General features: G+C 42.1%; 1 protein-coding gene across 1 annotated transcript in view; it reads left to right on the top strand.

Moving 5' to 3' along the window:
* The window catches only part of LOC115464471, a 337,991-nt gene that overhangs the window by 19,651 nt on the left and 298,521 nt on the right, over window positions 1–19,819 (top strand). Inside the window, exon 3 of the mRNA XM_030194848.1 lies at window positions 7,780–9,199. Within this exon, the coding sequence (XP_030050708.1) occupies window positions 7,780–9,199 (1,420 nt within the window). The remainder of the gene's footprint in view (window positions 1–7,779; window positions 9,200–19,819) is intronic.

The following is a 19,819-nucleotide window of genomic DNA, read 5'->3' as shown; positions in this document are numbered from 1 at the left end:
CTAAATGCCTCAAAGAAAGCCTGACTCGTCCTCTTGAAGTACCAGTTCCGACACCGGTATCTCACCCAAATCTTTCTCAGTGAAGACCGAAGCAAAGAATTCATTCAATCTCTCCGCTACGTCTTTATCTTCCTTGATTGCTCCTTTTACCCCTCGGTCATCCAGCGGCCCAACCGCTTCTTTTGCTGGCTTCCTTTTAATAAACCGAAACATTTTTTTACTATGTTTTTTTGCCTCTAATGCTATCTTTTTTTTCATAATCCCTCTTGGCCTTCTTTATCTGCGCCTTGCATTTGCTTTGACACTCCTTATGCTGCTTCTTGTTATTTTCAGACGGTTCCTTCTTCCATTTTCAGAAGGCGTTTCTTTTAGCCCTAATAGCTTCCTTCACCTCACTTTTCAACCACGCCGGCTGTCTTTTGGACTTCCTTCTTTCTTTTCTAATTTGCGGAATACAAGTACATAAGTAATGCCACACTGGGAAAAGACCAAGGGTCCATCGAGCCCAGCATCCTGTCCACGGCAGCGACCAATCCAGGCCAAGGGCCAATATGTTTGGCCTGGACCTCCAGGATGGTATTTTTGAACAGCGTCCATGCCTGTTGTACAGTTTTTACCCTGTCAGTTGCCCCCCTAAGTTTTTTTTTTTTTTAACCGTTCTTCTTATTTTATCATAGTCTCCTTTTTTAAAGTTAAACGCTAACGTATTTGACTTCCTGTGTATACAGTGGTGGAAATAAGTATTTGATCCCTTGCTGATTTTGTAAGTTTGCCCACTGACAAAGACATGAGCAGCCCATAATTGAAGGGTAGGTTATTGGTAACAGTGAGAGATAGCACATCACAAATTAAATCCGGAAAATCACATTGTGGAAAGTATATGAATTTATTTGCATTCTGCAGAGGGAAATAAGTATTTAATCCCTCTGGCAAACAAGACCTAATACTTGGTGGCAAAACCCTTGTTGGCAAGCACAGCGGTCAGACGTCTTCTGTAGTTGATGATGAGGTTTGCACACATGTCAGGAGGAATTTTGGTCCACTCCTCTTTGCAGATCATCTCTAAATCATTAAGAGTTCTGGGCTGTCGCTTGGCAACTCGCAGCTTCAGCTCCCTCCATAAGTTTTCAATGGGATTAAGGTCTGGTGACTGGCTAGGCCACTCCATGACCCTAATGTGCTTCTTCCTGAGCCACTCCTTTGTTGCCTTGGCTGTATGTTTTGGGTCATTGTCGTGCTGGAAGACCCAGCCACGACCCATTTTTAAGGCCCTGGCGGAGGGAAGGAGGTTGTCACTCAGAATTGTACGGTACATGGCCCCATCCATTCTCCCATTGATGCGGTGAAGTAGTCCTGTGCCCTTAGCAGAGAAACACCCCCAAAACATAACATTTCCACCTCCATGCTTGACAGTGGGGATGGTGTTCTTTGGGTCATAGGCAGCATTTCTCTTCCTCCAAACACGGCGAGTTGAGTTCATGCCAAAGAGCTCAATTTTTGTCTCATCTGACCACAGCACCTTCTCCCAATCACTCTCGGCATCATCCAGGTGTTCACTGGCAAACTTCAGACGGGCCGTCACATGTGCCTTCCGGAGCAGGGGGACCTTGCGGGCACTGCAGGATTGCAATCCGTTATGTCGTAATGTGTTACCAATGGTTTTCGTGGTGACAGTGGTCCCAGCTGCCTTGAGATCATTGACAAGTTCCCCCCTTGTAGTTGTAGGCTGATTTCTAACCTTCCTCATGATCAAGGATACCCCACGAGGTGAGATTTTGCGTGGAGCCCCAGATCTTTGTCGATTGACAGTCATTTTGTACTTCTTCCATTTTCTTACTATGGCACCAACAGTTGTCTCCTTCTCGCCCAGCGTCTTACTGATGGTTTTGTAGCCCATTCCAGCCTTGTGCAGGTGTATGATCTTGTCCCTGACATCCTTAGACAGCTCCTTGCTCTTGGCCATTTTGTAGAGGTTAGAGTCTGACTGATTCACTGAGTCTGTGGACAGGTGTCTTTCATACAGGTGACCATTGCCGACAGCTGTCTGTCATGCAGGTAACGAGTTGATTTGGAGCATCTACCTGGTCTGTAGGGGCCAGATCTCTTACTGGTTGGTGGGGGATCAAATACTTATTTCCCTCTGCAGAATGCAAATAAATTCATATACTTTCCACAATGTGATTTTCCGGATTTAATTTGTGATGTGCTATCTCTCACTGTTACCAATAACCTACCCTTCAATTATGGGCTGCTCATGTCTTTGTCAGTGGGCAAACTTACAAAATCAGCAAGGGATCAAATACTTATTTCCACCACTGTAGTTACTTCAAGGTTGATATCAAAACTGATCATATTATGATCATTGTTATCAAGCGGTCCCAGTACCATAACGTCCCTCACCAGATCATGCGTTCCACTAAGGACCAAGTCTAGAAGTTTTCCTTCTCTCATCGGCTCCTGCACCAGCTGCTCCATAAAGCTGTCCTTGATTTCATCAAGGAATTGTACCTCTCTAGCGTGTCCTGATGCTACATTTACCCAGTCTAAATTTGGATAATTGAAGTCACCCATTATTATCACATTGCCCATTTTGTTTGCGTCTCTGATTTCTTTTATCATTTCTGCATCTACCTGCTCATCATAGCGAAGCAGACGATAGTACACTCCTATCACTGTCCTTTTCCCTTTTATACATGGAATTTCAACCCACAATGATTCAAAGGTGTGATTTGTGTCCTGCATATGATTAAAGTTTTTATGTCCCACTTTTTTTGAAGGCTCCTGGTACTTTTTCTTTTGTTTTTTTGGATTTCTGTTTGTACTTTGTTCCCTGATTGATGCAGACAACAATTTTTTTATTTTTTGGAAAAACAAGCAAACATGCTGGCCAGAGCTAGCAAAATTTGCATGTGGGATCCTGTAAATCCTGCTACCAGCACATCTTCTAAGACATCACCTATTGCAGAAAGGACTGTGGAAGACAGGAGAACTTGAAATTGTTGATGACTTCTTATTCATCCACAGATTAAAAAATCATAACAGTGCTTCATAGGGCATATTTCTCTCCTCTAGGGCACACAGAATGGGTTGTATTTTGTACCCCTGAACATTTTAACAGGGTGAATTAGGATTCCTTGGTGTAGCAGGTGGTGGTGGTGGGGTTATTATAGTTGCTTGTTATTATTGTTTTCTATTTGTGATTTATAAACCACAGTTGCACAGGATATTGTTCCTTTTTATACTTTAATGAAAACATTTAAATATAAAATCATAAGTGTTCAAGGCTTCTCCAGATGAGAACAGAGCCCACGGGACGGGGACAGGGCCTGCAGGGATGGGAATGGAGATGGGGCCTGTGGTGAAGGAGACAGAACCCATGGGGACAGGGACAAATTTTTCCCTGTGTCATTCTCTAATTGGCAGCAATGAAAAAGAATTCAGAGACGATGTATTATGCAAAACATCCAGAATTATGGTAAAATATCTTAAGTACCTGTCAAGCAAGTGAGTTAAGTAATCCTGAAGTTATTAGGATACCGAACCCCAGACAAAGGAAGAGCAATTGAATCTGACAAGATAATAACACTCAGAAATTTTGGATCCGCAGTAGTCAGACCTCTTATGGGACATCCCATTCCAAGCCACAACCTACAATCTCCCACCCTTCAATCGTTTGCTCTCCTGGGTATTCCACCAGTGCCGGATTAACACTATATCGGGCCCTAGGCAAATGTAGATTTGTAGACTGCCCTACCGGGATTTCCCCTTCCTCCTCCCCCACTGCCATGGATCCTCTTCACTCTCTTTCTCGCTCTCTCTGCCTTTATCTCTCTCTAGGTTCGCTGCAGTAAAAGCTCTTCATCCTCTCTCTCTCTGTGTCTATCTCTCACTCTCTCTCTCTGTCTCCTTTGCCATCTAGCCTCTTCTTGCTCTCTTTCTCTGTCCCCCTGTTCTGCAGCCCTTCCTCTTTGTATCTGCTTCTCGCTAATGCCTTTTTCTTTCAATCCCCCTCAACACTCAACCTGTTTTCCTCTGTAGTCGGCAGGCGCAGCGTAACATATCACCAAGCTACGTGGGTCTCTCATGTTACATGTGAAGTTGATAGTTATAGGAAGGACCAGCAGAACTATCAGCCTTGAGTGCAGGGAGAGAGACCTCTGGGGGTTGCTATTTTCACCACTGCTGCTGTCAACCCTGAGAGGCAGCCGCCCGGCAGCGGTGGTAGCGAGAAAGAGGAGAATGCCAATGCTGTGCTAACTGCTTCGTAACCCAAAATGAGGATTTTGCAAATGACCCACATTTTGGGAACAGCTGCCTTAGAGGTTGCCTGGTGGCAAAAGTGCTAAACGTGCATGATACGAGGGGACAAGCTCCTTCCTGAGCAGGGAGTGGTCTGGTGGCACATCTAGAAATTTGTAAGGCGTCCTACTACTACTACTATTAGCATTTATATAGCGCCACCAGACACACGCAGCGCTGAACACCCGACATAGAGCTTACAATCTAGGTAAAACAGACAGACAAGACATTACGGACAAGGGAATTACAGGGTAAAGAGGAACAGGGAGGAGGACAAATGGGTAGTGGCTAGGAGCCAAAGGCAGCAGTGAAAAAGTTTGCCTTCAGCATAGATTTAAAAACAGGTAGAGATGGAGCTAGACGTATGGGCTCAGGAAGGCGGTTCCAGGCATAAGGTGCAGCAAGATAAAAGGAAGTCTAGAGTTAGCGATGGAGGAGAAGGGGGACAACAAGAGAGACTTGCTCAGAGAGCAGAGTTCACGGGGAGGAATGTAGGGAGAAATGAGAGAGGAGAGGTAGTGAGGGGGTCATAGAGTGGATGCATTTAAAGGTCAGTAAGAGAAGTTTGAACTGTATACAGAAGCGGACAGGGAGTCAATGAAGTGACTTGAGAAGTGGGCTAGTATGGGCATAACGATTCTGGTGGAAAATAAGTCGAGCTGCAGAATTCTGGGCATTCTTTTGTATTTTTAAGGCATTATAGTTTGGATTTGCAGGCAAGACAGGATGCAGTCTTTGGATAGAGAGTGTAGTCCATGGATTTTACTGTCCCACCCTTGTGAAGGTCACTGTTATGGTATTTGCCACTCATCTGAACTGCTCTGGAGGAACATTAAGGAAGGAGACATGTGATCTTAGGTTTATTTTCTTTTCTTTAGTTCCTTCAGAGCAGTTCAGAACTAACCCAGTGTTTTGATTACAGAAAATGCTCTTCAGCTGCTGGTAGGAGTTCAAAACCCCCTCATCTGAACTGTTCTGGAGGAACTAATGGAAAAAAAATGATCAGGGAAGACCAAATGTCTCCCTATGAAAGTTAAGCGGATATTTTCAGAATATTGGCATTTACACACATATTGGGGATATGTCAAGACATTTATGTTTGCAGTGAGTTTGTAATTGTGAACAACTCCCCCTTCACTATCTCCTCAGACCCTTGCTGAATTCTTTCACAACAAGGTTCAAAAGATAAACCTTGCTTTCTCTACCTCACCAGCTCTCCCTCCACTAGTCCGTTCCCCTCTCTCTCCTTCCCCTCATTCCCTTTCCTCCTTTCCTGAAGTTACTATTGAGGAAACTACACTTCTCCTTTCTTCCTCAAAATGTACCACCTGTTCCTCTGATCCCATTCCCACCCACCTTCTTAATGCCATCTCTCCTACTCTTATTCCTTTTATCTGTCACATTCTCAACCTCTCACTTTCCACTGCGACTGTCCCTGCTGCCTTTAAACATGCTGTGGTCACACCTCTCCTTAAGAAGCCTTCACTTGACCCTACTTGTCCCTCTAATTACCGACCCATCTCCCTCCTTCCTTTTCTCTCCAAATTACTTGAGCGTGCTGTTCACCGCCGCTGCCTTGATTTTCTCTCCTCACATGCTATTCTTGACCCATTACAATCTGGTTTTCGCCCTCTCCACTCAACCGAAACTGCGCTTACTAAAGTCTCCAATGACCTATTACTGGCTAAATCCAGAGGTCAATATTCCATCCTCATTCTTCTTGATCTTTCCGCTGCTTTTGACACTGTCGATCACAGCATACTTCTCGATACCCTGTCCTCACTTGGATTCCAGGGCTCTGTCCTTTCCTGGTTCTCTTCCTACCTCTCCCTCCGCACCTTTAGTGTTCACTCTGGTGGATCCTCTTCTACTTCTATCCCTCTGCCTGTCGGCGTACCTCAGGGTTCTGTTCTTGGTCCCCTCCTCTTTTCTATCTACACTTCTTCCCTTGGTTCATTAATCTCATCCCATGGCTTTTCCTACCACCTCTATGCTGATGACTCCCAAATCTACCTTTCTACCCCTGATATCTCACCTTGCATCCAAACCAAAGTTTCAGCGTGCTTGTCTGACATTGCTGCCTGGATGTCTCAACGCCACCTGAAATTAAATATGACCAAAACCGAGCTTCTCATTTTCCCCCCCAAACCCACCTCCCCGCTTCCCCCATTTTCTATTTCTGTTGATGGCTCTCTCATTCTCCCTGTCTCCTCAGCTCGAAACCTTGGGGTCATCTTTGACTCTTCTCTCTCCTTCTCTGCTCATATCCAGCAGACCGCCAAGACCTGTCGTTTCTTTCTTTACAACATCCGTAAAATCCGCCCCTTTCTTTCCGAGCACTCTACCAAAACCCTCATCCACACCCTTGTCACCTCTCGTTTAGACTACTGCAATCTGCTTCTTGCTGGCCTCCCACTTAGTCACCTCTCCCCTCTCCAGTCAGTTCAAAACTCTGCTGCCCGTCTCATCTTCCGCCAGGGTCGCTTTACTCATACTACCCCTCTCCTCAAGACCCTTCACTGGCTCCCTATCCGTTTTCGCATCCTGTTCAAACTTCTTCTACTAACCTATAAATGTACTCACTCTGCTGCTCCCCAGTATCTCTCCACACTCGTCCTTCCCTACACCCCTTCCCGTGCACTCCGCTCCATGGATAAATCCTTCTTATCTGTTCCCTTCTCCACTACTGCCAACTCCAGACTTCGCGCCTTCTGTCTCGCTGCACCCTACGCCTGGAATAAACTTCCTGAGCCCCTACGTCTTGCCCCATCCTTGGCCACCTTTAAATCTAGACTGAAAACCCACCTCTTTGACATTGCTTTTGACTCGTAACCACTTGTAACCACTCGCCTCCACCTACCCCCTCCTCTCTTCCTTCCCGTTCACATTAATTGATTTGATTTGCTTACTTTATTTATTTTTTGTCTATTAGATTGTAAGCTCTTTGAGCAGGGACTGTCTTTCTTCTATGTTTGTACAGCGCTGCGTATGCCTTGTAGCGCTATAGAAATGCTAAATAGTAGTAGTAGTAGTAACATCCAATCTTGAAAGCAATTGCAATGGGCAGCAGAGGCTCCTGTCCATTTAAATCCCCTGGGACTGCCTGACCCCCCAAATTGGCACTAAAGCAGGCAGTACCACTGAATATTGGCTCTGACTGCTCACAAAAAAAGTGGGCAGGTCAGGGGCAGTACAGGGGTGGCATTTTGGAGGAGCCCATGGTTTTGCATTTACCAGCTGGCTCTCACATGAGTATTGTGCTGGCACCTACATCACTTTAAAAAGAATTATTTTTTGAGCCCCCTCCCACCCTCCTGACAAAGCACCCTTCTTTCCTTCCCTTTCCCCGGGTCTACATCTATCCCAGAGTAGGAACGCAGCCTCCTTGCTCCTGCCCCTCACAGCCGCCTTTGTTTAAGTATGTTGTTTTTTATAGCTGTAAAATTAAGGATCATACTCTTATTTTTTTTTATTCAACAGATGATGGATTTAGGAATATTAGTGAAAGAGTGAGAAAGTGCAATAAACAGCAGAAAAAGGAATGGAATCACCGAGACCCCTCCAGAGACGGTATCGATCCTTCAGCTGACTGTCAAGGAGGTATCAGTAGCATAATATGGAGCAGTATGAAAGCAGAAGCCCAGACAGGAGAAAGATTAGACAGAGAAAAGAGAAGCCACATAAGCAGGGTTAGGACTGAAATTAATGACTGTGAAGGAACTAACAAAACTAAGCTATCTGGATATGGTTTACGCAAACAATTTAAGTGTTCCAAATGTGATCAATATCTAGGAACGAAAACTGCACTGACAGTGCATCAATGGACTCACACAGGAAAGAAACTATTTAGCTGTTCTGAATGTGATAAATGTTTTAGATGGAAATCTCAGGTGACAGTTCATGAAATGACTCATACAGGATTGAAACCATTTAAATGTTCAGAATGTGATAAAAATTTCTCAAAAATGTGGACGTTGAAAGAGCATGAAAGGATTCATACAGGAGAGACACCATTTAAATGTTCAGAATGTGATAAAAAATTCTCAAGAATGTGGAAGCTGAAAGAGCACGAAAGGATTCATATAGGAGAGAAACCATTTAAATGTTCAGAATGTGATAAACACTTTAGATGGCAATCTGAGCTGACAGTTCATGAAAGGATTCATTCAGGAGAGAAACCATTTAAATGTACAGAATGTGAAAAATGTTTCAAAGGCACCTCTGACCTCAAACAGCATGAAAGGATTCATACAGGAGAGAGACCATTTAAATGTACAGAATGTGATAAATGTTTCAAAGGCATGTCTGAGCTCAAACGGCATGAAAGCATTCATACAGGAGAGAAGCCATTTAAATGTACAGAATGTGATAAATGGTTCAGAATCAAGGACATTCTGAAAGTCCACGAAAGGCTTCATACAGGAGAGAAACCAGAGAAACTGGAGAAACCATTTAAGTGTTCAGAATGTGATAAATTTTTCACAAACAATGCCTACCTGAAAGTCCACAAAAGAATTCATACAGGAGAGAAACCATTTAAGTGTTCAGAATGTGATAAATGTTTCATAACTATGTCTGATCTCAAACGGCATGAAAGGGTTCATACAGAAACGAAACCATTTAAATGTACAGAATGTGATAAATGTTTTAAAAGGATGTTTGAGGTCAAACGGCATGAAAGGACTCATAGAGGAGAGAAACCATTTAAGTGTTCAGAATGTGATAAATGTTTCACAAGCAATGCCTCCCTGAAAGTCCACAAAAGAATTCATACAGGAGAGAAACCATTTAAGTGTTCAGAATGTGATATATATTTCAGATACGAGGCCCACCTTAAAGTCCACAAAAGAATTCATACAGGAGAGAAACCATTTAAATGTTCAGAATGTGATAATCACTTGTAAAACGTCACAACTTGACCCATACAGGAGAGAAACCATTTAAATGTACAAAGGTCGATAATTCTGTTCGTATTTAGGATCTTTGCCTGGTTTTGGAAGAACTATGATGGTGGCCTCCTTAAAGCTCCCATTAACTTCACCAGACATGATTAAGTGATTATAGAATGAACAATAGGAATAATTGTGTCTTGAAAAGCTAAGTAAAATTCCAGTGTTAGGCCATCTGGTCCTGGGGCCTTTTTTTTGCCATAGACTTTATGGCCGTAACTACATCTTGTTCAGTTATGGGAGCCATCAGATCTGAATTATCATTATCATCAAGAGTATTGTGATCCAAGTCCTGTAAAAATGTCAGATCATTATCATCTAGATTAGATTCTGACTTATATAACAAGGCATAAAAGTGTTGAAAAGTCTTTAATATGTTTTGTTGATCAGTGATTAGAGTATTATTATCATCTTTAATAGCAGAAATATCATTCTTTTCAGCTCTTGATTTTAGATAACTAGCTAACAAATGGCCAGCTTTATTATTATTGGCATAATATTGGGCTGATTTCATGAATATCTCATTATTAGCCTTAGCAGCTAGAATTAAGTTATATTTATATCTTGCCATTCGTAATTTTTCCAACGTATCTAGATTAGAAGGAGTGTACTGATGTTTTTTTTCTAAACATGATATAGATTTTTCCAAATCACTAATTTCTTGTGATTATTTCTTTTTTGTTTGGCTGAATAACATATGATTGAACCCCATATATAAGGTTTGAATGCATCCCATCTAGTTATCCAACTAGTATCTTCCAAAGTGTTAAATTGACAATATTCAGTAACGTCTCTATTTCTTCTATTATGTGGTGAAGAATAAAATGTGTAATCACAATCTTTTTCATGCACTAGGTGCCAAACATCACATGCTGTTGCATCATTTCTATCAAAATGAACCAAGCTTTGGTTTTCTTGTATGGAAACAGATTTCCTGTCCATATCAGGATTCAGTTTGAGATTAAAATCACCACCTATTATGTAAGATTTATCTCCTGCAGTGGCAATGATATCAGCAATAGTATGGAAGAATTCAGGGCAATCAGTGTTTGGTGCATATAAATTAAATAACATTAAGGGTTCATCATTCACTGTTAGATGGACCTTAAACCATCTTCCAACTGAATCACTATCAGAGGATATTAATTTTATATTATCTTTTTTCCTTATGAGTATGGCCACATCATTTTTTTCCATCGGCAGCAGAGAAAACAGGGGTTAGAGACCATGAGGTTTTAAGTTTAAGTGACTCACGCTCAGATAAATGTGTTTCTTGAAAAAAAGATAATATTGGGTGCATATCTATTTAAAGAGTTTATATTTTTTTTACACTTAATTGGGTTGTTGAATCCCTTCACATTAAGGGATAGAATGTTAAGCGTCATGTAACACCTGGGATGTGCATTGGTAAATACAGTAGTAAGAATACACTGCTAAGTAAAGGGATGAAATTATACATATAAAGTATCATATTTTTAAAACAGAGTACATTAACATAAAACATAACTGTGTATGATAAACAAACACAATATGTCCTAACCATGGGATCATTTTTCAATTCTATCAGTACTCGGGGATGAACACTATCCAGTCCAGGAGATTTGCTACTCCTTAATTTGTCAAATTGCATCATTACATCCTACAGGTTTATAGAGATTTCATTCAGTTTCTCTGACTCGTCAGCTTTGAATACCATTTCTGTCACCAGTATCTCTCCCAAATCTTCCTTGGTGAAGACCGAAGCATTGAATTTTACTATATTATGTTTTATGTGTATGTATTCCTATTCCCCACTGAACTGCTATGAATTTACAGCCTGTCTCACTAACACAGACTACTCAATAATTATTGTGGATTCTTTTGGATTCATATTAGATAAATGATACTTTATTAGAGGAGCTATAATCTACAATGATTAAGATAGATACAATGGTTAGCACATATACAATGATTGGCTGTATACACACGATGATTAACTAAACAATCATTACATCACTGGTCTCTACATCTAAGCAATGCCAAGAGTTCTTAGACCAGGAAAAGAAGCAATAATACACTATACATAAAATCATCACTGGTCCTTACATCATCCAGGCTCTTATCATCAGCTGGGGGGTGTGAAGGGGTGGAGCAGATGGAAGTGGAAGGGGAAGGAGTGAGGAGGCTCAAGAGCAACAGGAGACAGAACAGAGCTTTGCCTTTACTACTTCCCCAGAAAGAGAGAAGAGAAAGGTTAGTGCCCCCTGAAAAATGGAGGAGAGAAAAAGACTACACTATCCAGCAGCCCCGGCGCAAGCCCTGGTACAGAGATTACCTTCCCCAGCAGGTCACAGGGGAGAACTCTGACAAGGCAAGGGAGGGGCCCCTGGAGGGTAATCAGGTGAACAAGGAACAGCTGAAAAGTGGGTGGGATGAGGAGCCCATGGAATGGCAAGAAGCTGAGGAGAGGGGAGAGAGGAGAACCCAGAGGAACCGATGGACCTCACAGCCTGGGCTCATTCCTTAGGAAAAAAACTGAAAAAACAGGTGAACTCGTGGTATGGCAGCTGGGTTGCCAGGGGAAAGGAAAAGGGTCATGAGGGAGAAGGGTCAGTGTATTGAGAGAGTGATCCAAGAAAGGGTGGGATCTTTTTTCTTCCCAAAGCAAGTTCAGGCTGTTATGAACTGTATGTTAAAGGTGCTATTTGAAGAGGGATTATTGACTCTCCCTGTGTGAACTGTTCACAGCGGGAGGAAGCTGGTTGTGGGAAAGTGTTTGCTCAAGCCTGAAGAAGTGGTTTATGAGGAACTGTTTATTGGGACTGTTTGCCAAAGTACCAGGAAGAAACCGGGAGCTGTTTCTTTCTTTTTCTTGTGTTTTTTTTTTTGATTGCCCTTCACGGACATTCTTCCCCTTTTTCAAAGGGGAGGGGGGAGAAGGAGAGCACGGGGCTATAGACTGCTTAAGGTGGAAAAAACTGAGTTCTGGAAACAGGGGAGTGGAGTTGGGTTTACCCCTGTTGTGCTAGTGCCCTGAGAGGAGAAACAAAGTGGGATTGTGCTTTTTTTTTTTGCCTGCTTTATTTCTGAACTGCTGGACTGTGAATCCCCAAGAGAATAAATATATTTACTGGCTCTGCTTCTGGAGTTTGGATTGCTTTGAGCCCTGCCCTGTGAACTGCAGTGGCCTAGGAGGCTGGGACAGGTATCCGGACTCTTACTCGGAGTGGCCAGGGCAGAGGCAAGATCCTGAGGACCCCGGGAGGAGAGACAGATCTTTCACAGGGGCCCATTACAGCGAAAGTCAGGAGCTTTTTAGACCAGGAACAGATCCTTTGCTCAGTACGTACGTTACTCACAGATGAGCTCCCACTCTGCTGTGACAAGCCCTCCTTTTTATTAGGCTCTGAGCTCATGTTCAGAGCTAGGGAAAGTTACAGAATACTTCTAAGGAAAATTACAGAATGCTTTTCTGTTTAGGTAAACAAGCCATACTGTGGGAACATGGTCACATGCTCCCCAACTCCAGGTGGCCGGGCTGGAGCTGGAAAGCAAGCGCCATCCTCCCTTTCACATACTAAATTAGTTGGAGCTGTGTCTTATCTTCTGCATTCCAACTTATTTTCACACAATCAAAGTTAAACAATTATTTTTAAACAGAATTACTTATAATCAACAATACAGCCTCCGAGTGTACTGGTCGGTCAAGACAGAGATGAAAAACAATCTTTAAAATTCACTTCCATTACACCCACTTAGGGCCCCTTTTACTAAATGGCAGTAAGCCCCAACGCGGGCTTATTGCTCGCAAAACAGGAAGTACCACTAATGGGTGGTGATAAGGGCTCCCTCTCTGAAATGGCCACATGGCAAGTGCTTTACTTGCCGCATAGCCATTTCATGAAGGAAAGAGAGACTTCCCTTTTACTTGCTGTAGTAAAAAGGGCCTCGGTGCTGATGCCATCCCCCCCTTTTGCTGCAGCTTGGTAAAAGGAGCCCTTAGAATCTTATGATAATTATTAGTACTTTGCTCACACCTTTTCACTACTACTACTACTACTACCACTTGACATTTCTAAAGTGCTACTAGGGTTACGCAGCGCTGTACAATTTTCAGGTACTTCTTTGTCCCTGGAGGGCACACAATCTAAGTTGGTACCTGAGGCAATGGAGAGTTAAGTGGCTTCCCAAGATCACAAGGCGCAGCAGTGGGATTTGACCTGGCTACCTCTGGATGTCAAGCCCAGTGCTATAACCTCTAGGCCACTCCTCCACTCCTATCAACACTTTTACCATACCCCATGTAGGTCCAATTTCCAACATTAGAAAGTAACCTCACTAATTCTTGTGTCTCATATATTCTTGTCCCTTCTGTTATTATTTGGGTGCACATCTATATATATAAAAGGCAATCCCAACGTTCTGAAGCCTCCACGGAAGTTGAGGCGCCCGAGATATCCGGTGTGCCCTGGAGTGTCTGCACCGCCCTCGCGTCAAAACGTCATGACGCGTCAAAACGTCATGACGTCGAGGGCGGAGCTATTGACACTCGAGGGCCGAAACGGCCCACAGCGAACAAGGCAAGTAGCTTCGAGGGACAGAGGGAGGGGGCCTCTTGCTAGCGCCCGTTTCATTCCGCTCAGAAACGGGCATTTTTTCCTAGTTGTTATAGAAAAGCGCCTAGCAAGATGTGCATGCAAATTCAAATTGGCGCCAGTGCCAAATAGTACCCAATTATTGGCACTAATTGGCTCATTAGCCATTTAGTTGGGCACATGTTTATCGGTGCTGAAATATCAGCTAATTTTGAGAGCCACATATAGAATACAGGGGATAATGCAAGTTTTTTGTTCCTTTGTGCAGGCTTAATATTCAGGATCAACATGTTTATGCTAACATTATGTCTTAATTGTTGTTTTTAATTTTCTGATACATGTGATTCTGTTATCTGATATGTGGCAAGTTTTATTCTCCAGGCCAATTGGTATATTTAGCTGCTTTTATTGATGTGAACTGATTCAAACCATTGCACTGACATCTAGTGGTACAACTACAAATTGATTATTTCAGTTCTATTTTTATATCAGTTTATACACATGTTGCTTGATATTCAAAAGTATTTAACCATCCAGGAATGACACCTTGTTGGTTAAATACACCCAAGCCGACTATCCACCAATATTCAGTGGGAAATAACCGGCTATCGCTCACTAAGCATCCCAGTCAATGGCTATGTCACATGACAACAGCCAGTTACAGCTAATTTCCGCTAAATTAAGTTTAGTGGCCAGATAGAGCTGCTATTTATGCGGATTTATCTTTAGCTGCTAGAACCTAGCCGGTCAGCCAATGAATATCGGCTTAATTGGCTATGTTTACAGTGCGGCCCCCCCCCCCCCCCCCCCCCGAAATTCAATGCTGGTGGCCATGGACATTTTCCAGCCAAATATGCAGTAGGTTTTATTTGCATTTTCATTTTAAATATCAAATTTCATTTTTTAAATATTTTACTGTATATATCAATTGATTTTATTTTATTTTTTAACTTTAAATACTAACATTTGTAACTTTTATATACAACCATTCTTGATGTTTACTGATCTTTCAATAATGTTTATTTTATTGTGTGGTTTATATTGACCTTTATCCTTTTACATTATCTTACTAGTACGGCTTTATGAGTTTCTTTGGTTACCATTGTTATATGATCTATGTTTTAATTCATATTTAGAAACAATACCCCTGATGCAGGCAACTGCCAAAAGTGGCCATGACACATTTGTGTTCAGCAAATAAACTTCTATCTGCCATATTGTTGGGTTATTGCCATCATTTGATCTAAGAAATGTGTTAACTGTTCTGCCACTATACTCTCTGCTACCTTAGACACAAAAGGTAGGTTGGCAGTTGGTTGATAATTAAAGACCTCTGCCAGGTTCTTATTTCCATCTTTAATTCTAGGGCAAATATAGACCATCTTCCACTTATATTAGGTACAATTCCTAGTGTAACTTAGAGGGAAAAAAATAAAACATTTTTTTCCCTTCTCTTACCTGGAGGTGAGAAGGGGCCGTCCTAGGCTTCTGGGTTCCGTTTCGGGGCTCTGGGGGGCAATGTGATAGGTGAGGAGGCGCCGCAGGAGGCAACGCCGCTGTTCCAGGTGGCAAGGGGCTGATTTTGGGCCCGTTTTTGTGGGTGGAGCTGGCTGCCAGGTCCGGGTTGTTTTCGAGCCAGGTTGGGCCAGTGACGGTGGTTGGAGACGCTGCGAGAGGCAGCGCCGAGTTTTTCTGGTCCCGGGGACGGTTGGGCACGTCCCCGGGCATGAATAGCTACAGCGGGAATCCCCAGTGACTTTAGGGCCGTCTTTGGGCTGGGGCGGTGGCAGAGAGAGAAAGAGAGTGAGGACCGGGCGGTTCCGGCGCCGGATCGGGGGGGGGGTTTCCAGCATCCATCCGCGATTGTGCAGGGACGCTGAAGAAGGAGAGAAACCTGCAACTCTGCAGGGAAAGGAGCCAGCGTGGGACCTGTTGTTTTTTTGAGAGGAGACAGAGGAGGACGTCATGGGAGCGCGCGTGTGCACGGTGTGCGTGCATCAACGTTTTTTTTTTGTGAACTCCGGTGAGGCCTAGAAGCCTGGGCCTCGATTTTGGAACCGGAGTTCCAGAAGAATGGCGATTTTCGGGCCAGGTTTTTGTTTTGGCTCTGTTTTTTTAACCAGACCAGCGGGACCGGATCCGATGGTAGTGGTAGGGAGAGGAGAAAATCAGGAAACAGTTAAGGGGTTCTTTAACCCAAAATTTAAATTAGTTTATTTTAAAAATGTATAAATTGGGTTTTTTATTTTTAAAAATTCAGGGATTTTGGGGGTTTAAATTCTGTTTGCAGATTTGGGATCGGGGAATTTTTCTTGATTTTTCTGGTAGGTTTTCAAATTTAGATATTTTTAGGGGGTATTTTTGAGGGGGGGTTGATTTAGAGGGATTCTGTAAGGGCTAAAATTATTTATTCGATGGGGTAGGTTAAGAAGGGGTTGATTGAATTTTTGATTTGGGTTTTAATTAAATTTGGAATTTTTAGAGGGGTTTTAGGTGGGATAATTGTGGGTGAACCTTAAAAATGGTTAATTTTAAAATCTAAAAATATAGTTTAATAGAGAATGAGGGGTTTAATGATTGGGGAAAATTTGGGGTAGTTTAGGTTAAATATGTAGGATTTTATTTGAAGTTTAATTTTTCTCTGTTGGTTTCTATGGAAGACATAGGGAAAAAAATGGAGGTTTAGCACCGCTGGCCAACATTCCGTTGGTCAGCAAGAGAAAATTGGAATTTTGGAAGAGTAGGTGATTGGCTGGGGGGTCCTCGGAACTCCAGCTGAAGTTTCATTTCCTAGGAAACGGAGTCGCTGGCAGTTGCCAGAAGGAGATGGTGATTTGGAGAGAGAGGATGTGTGTGGGTGAGGCTGGCACTGATTGAGGTGGAGAAAGGGTTATATATACAGAGATAGAATTGGGAAAGGGGTGAATATATAGGAGTGAGAGTCCAGAGAGGGGATTTTAAAGGGAGAAGGGTGAATGTCTTGCTGTATTTGGGAATAAAATATTTTAGGTAGTCCATGGAATGAATGGGGGTTAGGAATGTGCTAATAGTTAATTGGGCATAAATGGGTGAGTAGTCTAACACTGCAAAATTTGTGCATTAAAATTTTAAAACTGTTTTGGATAAGAAAAGTACTAAATAGAATAAACAGAATCTAGGAAATAATTGTAGAGAGAGAATTTGGTGTGAAAGTGGTTACCGAGAGAAGTTGCTTGGGTTCCTGTTATTCCTCGTGACACTCCTTCTTAGATTACGGAACATAAAAATAGTATAAGGTCCAAAGGGAAAGGGTACTTTGTTTATTTTCAGTTTGAGTTAGTTTTTGGCCACAGTATTGATAATTTAAAACATAAGTGTCACCAAGGTGAGGGAAATTTGATTAAGAAAGGAAGATAGGGTCTTGCTTCCCTTTGAGTTTTTTAAGAAAGGTGTAGGGAGAAGACCGGTCCTGAGGAGAACACCTGAAAATCGTGCACCCGGAAGGAGCATTTGGGCCCCCACACAAGAAAGACTGCACGAGAAAACGGCATCGAAGTCAAGTTTCAGCTAAGTTGCCATTAGCTACAGGACAAAGGGAAACATACTTACCTGAAAGGAGGTTGGGTTCACTGAAGTTCTGTGAAAAAAAGAAACAAAAAGGGTACACAAAGTATCAGTTCATTTTAACTAAGCTAACCTTGAAAGTTGAGAACAGAGTGGAATATTGGGAATAGATAAGGACCGATACGTATCTAATAGTATTTCTGGAAGCAGTTGCTGGAAAAGCGATTCTGTAGAAAAAAAGTTAAGCAAAAACTGTAATATAAGTGTGGTTCTGGACCCAAGCATAAAGGTTGGGCTCATATTAGAATGTTGTGAAATTAGAGTATTAGGAAACAGGAAGCACTGGTAGTCACAAATGTTATAATTGAATTACTATTGAGTGTTAAAGTTGAAAGAAATATTTATTTATATTGATCACATCCTTGAACAAAATAAACATTATTGATAGTTTTTTTTAAACATTATTAAGTTTGGTTTTTCTAGTTTACTGTCATTTGAATTCAGGATCTGTCCTATCTTAGTTTTTATTTCCTCTTCCACTCTTGGAGTGGAAGACGAGGTTAGTGTATTTTGTTACTCCTCACCCTGTTCCTGGAGGTAACTCAGGGCAACCACCGACTACTAAGTGTGAGTGCTCTGAATCTCCTGCTATACAACACCTAGCCAGAACGGAATAGGGGCGGGGATTCACACTAGTTCCAGTGATGTTACAAATTGTGAAGATAAGGAAGGAAGAGATTCAAATGTATTAATAGGAAAAGAGGGAACAGGATCATGTGGTACAGTAGTTCTATACTGGTCATTTTTATTGCCCTTTCTGTATCAGTTATCGTAGGGGACATGGGCTTAGCTTGCCCTTACCTGGGCCTTTACCACTCGCTAAGCCCATTTCTAGTGCCACCTTCAAAAAAGATATTTTTGTATTTGTTTTATTTCTGGCCATGCACAATTTACTGTGGGAGCACTTACCGGCTCCTGTTTAGGAAGCACTAAGGGTTCCTGTGTTATGGATGCACTAACCAGTTAGCATGGCAAGCTGATTAGCATATCCACACCTATTCTCTGCCTCTGACCTGCTCCCTCACATAAAAATACAAAAAAAAAAAAAAGAAATACTGTATATTTATCACACACAGATGGCAAAATTAACACAGAACACTTTTGAAGTATTGTTTAACTTTTGTTATTTATTATACATGATGTCTACAAAGAAAGGGACCCCAAACATTTTTCCAAATAACCCCAAAACATCCTGCTGCAGCAGAAACTTCTACCTGAAATTCGAGACATTTCTGAGTACTTTATTTTTCAACAGAATAGAGCACCTGTGCATTGAGCTCACAAAACTTTGAGCTCTTAATTAATGAAACCCCAAAATTCATTGAGGCAGCAGCTCAGTGGCATTGAAGATTTGTGAAAGTGTTGAGGTTGAAGAGAACACTTTGACCAGAAATGATGAATTAACTAAGAGGTCCTTTTACTAAAGTACGTTATCAGATTTAGTGAACGCTAATGATTAGCATGCTAAATGATAAGATGCTCATAGCAAGATAAGGGAGGTCTTTTCATTTAGCGCATGCTAATAAAAGGAGCCTTAACAAAAAAAATTGTACTTATTTATTTTCAAAGGTCCTACTGAACGTTTATACAATTGCAAAGTATTTTGAAACTATCTAAGAGGTCCCATTTTTTCTGGACACCGTGTATATATATATTGCTCTGGAAAAGGAAATATGACATACAAATAAATCATCCTATTTTAAGCCTGCTGCTGTTCCAGAGAAGCCTCTAAAGAACCAAAACCACTGCATGAAAAGCTAAAAGAAGTGCTTAAGGAACCAGCACCAGAAAGGCCCAAATCACCCTACAGCAACCAGAACCATCTAATGAACCAAAATCAGGCCAAGAAAAATCAAAGGAGCCTTCCAAACAATGAAGTCTTGCAAATCCCCAAAGCACCATCACTTGTTCACTTCAGTCCAAGCCCAGCTGATTAGAGGAAATACCCACAGTGCCTGTATGTAACTACCTTGAGCTTCTACTGAAAAGATGTGAACTAAATCAAAATAAATAAACCCTCAAATACAGATTCCAAAACTGCCTCAAGTAGAGAGAGTACAGTATTTTTATTTACCTGGTCAGCATATAGGGGTTTACTTGAGAATCTTGGAAGATGGCAAGTTTCTAAGTGAATATTACTGTCCATGGAGGGAAAGGGAGAAAGGGCTGGGATTCAAGTTTAAAACCCAGCCTGACCTAACTCATACTAAAGTCAGGTTCTTGGACTTCAAGACAGCTGACATCCAGTGGATGAACTGTTGTTTAGGGCTGTCCGTTGGCTTTTATTTTCCCTCTCTTTGACTCTAAAGTTTCATAGGACTGAACAATCACTCAAGCCTCCATCTTCGTGTTTTTTACTTGTTTCTGCCCACCTATCCTTACCACTGCACTCTG

Source organism: Microcaecilia unicolor, chromosome 3, assembly GCF_901765095.1.
Source record: "Microcaecilia unicolor chromosome 3, aMicUni1.1, whole genome shotgun sequence".
In the NCBI taxonomy this organism is placed as follows: Eukaryota; Metazoa; Chordata; class Amphibia; order Gymnophiona; family Siphonopidae; genus Microcaecilia; species Microcaecilia unicolor.
This window is presented reverse-complemented; position numbering and strand designations above follow the sequence as displayed.